This window comes from Mus pahari, chromosome 5 (genome assembly GCF_900095145.1).
Source record: "Mus pahari chromosome 5, PAHARI_EIJ_v1.1, whole genome shotgun sequence".
NCBI classification, from domain to species: Eukaryota; Metazoa; Chordata; class Mammalia; order Rodentia; family Muridae; genus Mus; species Mus pahari.
This window is the reverse complement of record NC_034594.1, coordinates 51298007-51304599: the sequence shown is the minus strand read 5'-3', so window position 1 is coordinate 51304599 and position 6593 is coordinate 51298007. Positions and strand designations below refer to the sequence as shown.

The 6593-nt window shown below is 36.2% G+C and overlaps 1 protein-coding gene across 3 annotated transcripts in view; it reads left to right on the top strand.

Moving 5' to 3' along the window:
• The window catches only part of Ankar (ankyrin and armadillo repeat containing), a 57878-nt gene that overhangs the window by 30176 nt on the left and 21109 nt on the right, over positions 1-6593 (top strand). For all 3 annotated transcript variants that reach the window (XM_021198614.1, XM_021198613.1, XM_021198612.1), the window contains 2 exons: positions 2699-2940; positions 4025-4193. In XM_021198614.1, the coding sequence (XP_021054273.1) occupies positions 2699-2940; positions 4025-4193 (411 nt within the window). The remainder of the gene's footprint in view (positions 1-2698; positions 2941-4024; positions 4194-6593) is intronic.

Here is a 6593-nt window from a genome sequence, read left to right as displayed (position 1 = left end):
TATATATATATATATATATATATATATATATATATATATATATATATATATATACACACACATATATCCTAGGTTGAGACTCACATATATCCTAGGTTGGCCCTGAACTTGTAATCCTCTTGTGTCACCTTTTTTTTTAAATTAAAAGACTGTATACAATCTATCTGATCATGGTTTTTGCCCTCCCTGACTCCTCCTGGACCCTCCCTTCCACTCTACCTACTCAACTTTGGTTTTTCTGTCTGTAAACAAACAAACAAGCAAACAAAACAAAAACCCAAGGAACAAAAACAAAGCAAGAAACAAGCACCCACAAAAATAAATAAAAACAAGCAGGCAAAAATCTGAAAAGCCAAAAATGTCAAAACAAAGCAAAATTAAACAAACAAAATACCATAGGGTTGTTGTTGTTGTTCCTGTTCTTGTTCTTGTTGGCCAGTTACTTCTGGGCAACATGGGGGTGTGTCTGGGAACATGGTTGATATACCTAGTGAGACGCCACTGGAGATACCTAAATTTCTCTTTGCCAGTCAGTTTCAAATGCTGATAGCCTCTTGCTCAGGATGGGTGATTCTTACAGTCTTCCCCCGCCCTCTTCTACAGAGATTCCTGAATCTTTAGGGGCAGGGTTTGGTGAAGACATTCCATGCAGGACTAGGTGCTATAAAATCACTCATTCTTTGTAAATTATCCAGCTATGGGTCTTTGTGTTGGAGAGGCAAGAGGAAACTTTACTGATGTGGGCTGAGTGGGGCACTGACCTATGAGTACAGGAGCGTATCATTAGGAGTCAACCTATGCGTACAGGAGTGTGTCATTAGGAGTCATTTGATCGTCTTGTTCCTCTAGCAGAATGAGAATGGTATCCCCTAAAGTCCATGACTAACTAGTCTCAGGGTCTTGGCCACAGTGGCAGTGTCATATTCCAAGTGTCAGGTTCCTTCACCTCACAGCCTGTTGAATGCTAGGTTTACAAGCATATGTAATCAAACGCTGCTTTAAAAATATGTTCTAAACTTTAAAGGACACTTATTTGTTGATTATAAGCTTTTTTTTCTTTTTCTTTAAGATGACTTTTGTCAACTTTGTTTCTTATTTTTCATGTGAAAACTGCACATGATCAAAAAAACTCTATACTTTTTTTTTCTCGAGACAGGTTTTTCTCTGTATAGCCCTGGCTGTCCTGGAACTCACTCTGTAGACCAGGCTGGCCTGGAACTCAGAAATCCGCCTGCCTCTGCCTCCCAAGTGCTGGGATTAAAGGTGTGCGCCACCACGCCTGACAACTATATACTTTTTAGAGGAACTCTATTTCTCTAAAAACTTAAAATTTTAAGAATAAAACTAACTTTATCCAAGTAGTTGTTCTAGTGGAATGTTGGTTGGGAAAACTCCCCTGACGGAAACGACCGAGGGAAGGAAGCGCTTAGCTTAGTTTACAGTTCCAGGTTACAGTCTGTCACACATCCCCAGCTAGAAGCAGAGAGAAGTAAATGTGGGCACGCATGCCTTTTCGTGCCCAGCCCCCTTTCTGTACCTATAGTTCAGGAGCCCCTGCCTAGGCCATGGTCTTGCTGATGCCAATTGATGTAGGTGAGTTCCCACATCAATTAACAATAGTAATTCAAACAATTATACTCATATAGGCTAATCTTATCTAGACAGTTGAGAGACTCTCAGGTGAGTCTAGATTATCCCAAGTTGACAGAGAACTGTTACATCACTGTATTGCTATAATTACTAATTTATAAGTTATTCCCGTTCTAAACTTGCACATTTAATTTTTTTTCAAACTGAGAAACTAGAAGAAAATGTCAGACCAGGTTTGTAAATAGTTTTGCATTTAGCAACTCCATTAATTGTGCGGCTTCTCTGGCCTGGTTTATTCATTAATCAAATGGATCGACTGCATGGACTTGTTCTGAGAGCAGCAGTGTCCACTACAGCTTTCTAAGACGGTGGGAATGTCTGATCGATCCAGCATGGTACCTACTTCCCTAAGGTACATATTGAGACACATCTAATGTTCCATGAATATTGATGATTGAATACTCTTAAACTTCTCTAACATGTTTGAAAAAGCTCCATGTCCCCCCAAAAGTCAACAATAGATGGTTTATTTAGGTCAATAAATAAATGAGCCAAGTTTTCTATGCCCAATGACTGACTAATTATAATAAATGAGGTTACTGTTACATATTACTAAATCAGTACTTTTTCACATTTATTTTTAAGGTAACATATGATAACACATGCAAATAATTAAAAAAAAACTACCATACAAAGACAATTTAGTACCAAGACAAGAACTTTACCATGTGGTATGCAGGCATGCTGCTGCACACATGTGATCCCAGCATTTAGGACGCTGAGACAGGAAGATGGAGAATTGACTACATAGTGAGTTTCTATCTACATGAAAATATTTTCAATTCTCATAGGTCAAAATTCAGTATTCTGAAGCTGCTTTAGATTTACTAATATAAAGTATATGATTATGCATGCTATGCAAAATCAAATATGCAAAGAGAAAAAGCCACTATCTTGTAGCTAAGACATAATTATTTCTACATCACTTCAAACACTGTTTGTAACTATTTATATTGCCATACCATGAATGCTACTTCAATACTTTTAATATATGTCACTTACAAATGATTTTGAATAACTTATGCTTATTTTAGTCTTATCTTTACAGGCACTATTCCTGCCTTAGTCAATCTATTAAAAAGTCCCCAAATAAAACTGCAGTATAAAACTGTTGGGTTGCTGAGTAATATCTCAACTCATATAAGTATAGTACATGCTATAGTGGAGGCAGGAGGCATTCCTGCTTTGATCAACCTGCTGACTTCAGATGAACCTGAACTCCATTCTCGCTGTGCTGTTATTCTCTATGATATTGCTAAGTGTGAAAACAAGAATGTTATTGCCAAATATGTGAGTACTGTTTTCTAGAACCCATTTTTCCACTAACAGAAACTTTCTCACACAGAAATTAGAAAGCTAGAGATACATGATGTTACACAGTAACAAAACAACTAGGGATGATGGGGAGAGAAAGCTTTTCAGCAGCAGCAATCACTTAGGTGAGTGCAGGTCTGCAGCATAGTGGGCTTAGGGGGCCTAATGCTCCGTATTGACAAAGTTTAGAGTAGCCTTGGTGAGAAGATCGAGTACTTTTCATAGTTTGTACTGGTTGTTTCTTGTTTAAATGAAGATATTAGTTCTGTGTGAGAAATATATTCCAATTGTGTACCAGAAAGAATTAGAAAAAAATTGCTTTCGTTGAACACCAAACAATTGTTGCTATGCTATATTTAATCAAATAAAACCTACCCCATTGTGTCCACTAGTATTTAAGATCTTTCTATGGATATTTATAAGTGAAGTTACTTGATTTGTTTCTTCAGTTTCCTAGAGTCGTTTCTTCAGTATGAACTGAACCATCTGCATTATAAAATGCACTTTCTATCAGGCTTAAAGCTCTACTTTGAGTTCCTGATGGTGGGAACCACTTCTATCTTGTTTTCTTTGTACTCTCTCTCTCTCTCTTTTTAATTTACCTTTGTTCATTATTTTAAACTTCTCTGAAAAACTTTAATTGCTGTGTCTCACATCGGTCCCTTAGACAATGTATTGAAAATATAGTCACACCCAAGTCCAACTCTGAGTTACTCAGTTTTATCTACTTAACTAGCTTGTTAATTGATTCTGGCAATTCGCCAAAACTATGATAATTTCTCTGTGTATGCAGTACGCTTGGGTTGTTACTCCTTTGCATTTTATTGGTCAGATAATGCATATGTATGTGTTTATCTTAGTTCTGCAATAATATTGCATTTTTCCAGGTAAGAATTACTCAGTTGTCTTAACTTACTGTGTGACAGCAGTAGACATTTTTGTTTATAAGCAATTGTTCTTTTCTAAATAAAGTTGTATTTTCAGAAAGCTTACAGACTTTTAAACAAAATTGTATCAATCTTAAACAAATTCAAATGTAATTCTCTTTGTTTCTTTTCAGAATGGAATCCCAGCTCTGATAAATCTCTTAACCCTTAACAAAGAAGGTGTGCTAGTGAACGTAATGAACTGTATCCGGGTGCTGTGTATGGGAAACGAAAGCAACCAAGAGGCGATGAGAGACAATAATGGCATCCAGTATCTCATCCAGTTTCTGAGTTCTGATTCTGGTGAGCCTCAGCCTGTCTGTTTACAAGTGACAGACTTACCAAATGAAGCAAACACAGATCTGGATTTGTCCACGGACAAATATTTAGGATTTATCTTTGAATAGATCTAGGCACATAACATAACCCAAATATCTGAAGGACTTAAAATTACAAGATTCAGAGAAATAACTGACTCTCAAAAGTATATTAAAATGTTTAATAAGAAATTCGCATAAGTAAAAATATTAGCATGAATAATAAAAACAGAGCATATAATATGTTTGAGATTTCTTCTTGTATGAATAAGCGTGTATTTTGATCATTGGAAGCTATTTTGCAATGTACACCAAGAACTTAAGATTTGCTCTTATATATCTGGTATCAAAATCCAAGACAATCATCAGGTGCCTGCTTCTAAAGTGCACTCAGTTCCAGGAACCCTAGGAAGTTATCAGGACACTTTTGTAGCAGCTGCAAATGGGTCTATTTACATTCTGGAACAATCTCATCCCAGTGAGTGTATACAATAGTATGAGCTTTCCATTTTGACAGAAACATTGGTGAAGATGTATCCCTTTTTGTTCCTGCTTGGTTTGTTTTGCGCCTTTCTGTCACAGTTCATCATATATAATTACAAAATAAATACAAAATAAAAATATTGGTTAAAAGAGAAGCCAAGGTAAAAGATAAGGGAAATGTTGCAGAGAGCTTACTTTTATTTTAGAATTTCAAATTTAAGCAACTGTCATCTCTAACTTGTATCATGTAGTAAAGACTCTAAAAGCCTCCCTTCAGACCTTAAGTTTCTGTTCCAAGTTTTTCTTTTCTTCCTTTTAATTATTTTAAGATACATTTTGTTGGTTTTTTTTTTTTTTTTTTTTTTTTTTTTTTTTTTTTTTTTTTTTTTTTTTTTTTTTGGTTTTTCGAGACAGGGTTTCTCTGTATAGCCCTGGCTGTCCTGGAACTCATTCTGTAGACCAGGCTGGCCTCGAACTCAGAAATCCGCCTGCCTCTGCCTCCCGGGTGCTGGGATTAAAGGCCTGGGCCACGATATATTTCGTTTTTATGTCTCCCTGTTCATTTCATATTTTATAAGTTTGGATACTATCTCTGTGCCCTCTGGTAAGTCTGGCTAAGGGTTTATCTATCTTGTTGATTTTCTTAAAGAACCAGCTCCTAGTTTTGTTGATTCTTTGTATATAGTTCTTTTTGTTTCTATTTGGTTGATTTCAGCCCTGAGTTTGATTATTTTCTGCCATCTATTCCTCTTGGGTGTATTTGCTTCTTTTTGTTCTAGAGCTTTCAAGTGTGCTGTAAAGCTGCTAGTGTAAGCTCTCTCCAGTTTCCTTTTGGAGGCACTTAAAGATATGAGTTTTCCTCTTACCACTGCTTTCCTTGTGTCACATAAGTTTTGGTATGGTGTGTTCTTATTTTCATTTAATTCTAAAAGGTGCTTAATTTCTTTCTTATTTCCTCCTTGACCAAGTTATCATTGACTGGAGATTGTTCAGTTTCCATGTATGCTTTCCGTTGTTTTTGTTGCTATTTAAGACCAGCCTTAGCCCGTGGTGATCTGATAGGGTGCATGGGATTATTTCAATCTTCTTGTATCTGTTGAGGCCTATTTTGTGACTGATTATATGGTCAATTTTTGGAGAAGGTACCATGAGCTGCTGAGAAGAAGGTATATTCTTTTGCTTTAGGATGAAATGTTCTAAAAATATCTGTTAGATCCATTTAGTTCATAACTTCTGTTAGTTTCACTGTGTCTCTGTTTAGTTTCTGTTTCTATGATCTGTCCATTGCTGAGAGTGGGGTGTTGAAGTCTCCCATCATTATTGTTTGGGGTGCAATGTGTGCTTTGAACTTTAGGAAAGTTTCTTTTATGAATGTGGGTTCAGAATTGAGAGTTCATCTTGGTAGATTTTTTTCCTTTGACCAGTATGAAGTGTCCTTCCTTATCTTTTTTGATGACTTTTGGTTGAAAGTTGATTTTATTTAATATTAGAATGGCTACTCCAGCTTGTTTCTTGGGACCATTTGCTTGGAAAATTGCTTTCCAACCTTTTACTCTGAGGTAGTGTCTACCTTTGTCACTGAGGTACATTTCCTGTATGCAGCAAAATGCTGGGCCTTGTTTATGCATCCAGTCTGTTAGTCTATATCTTTTTATTGGGGAATTGAGTCCATTGATGTTAAGAGATATTAAAGAAAAGTGATTGTTACTTCCTGTTATTTTTGTTGTTAGAGGTGGAATTTTGTTTGTGTGGCTATCTTCTTTTGGGTTTGTTGAAAGATTATTTTCTTGCTNTTTTCTAGGGTGTAGTTTCCCTCCTTGTGTTGGTGTTTTCCATCTATTATCCTTTGTAGGGCTGGATTTATGGAAAGATATTATGTAAATTTGGTTTTGTCATGGAATAT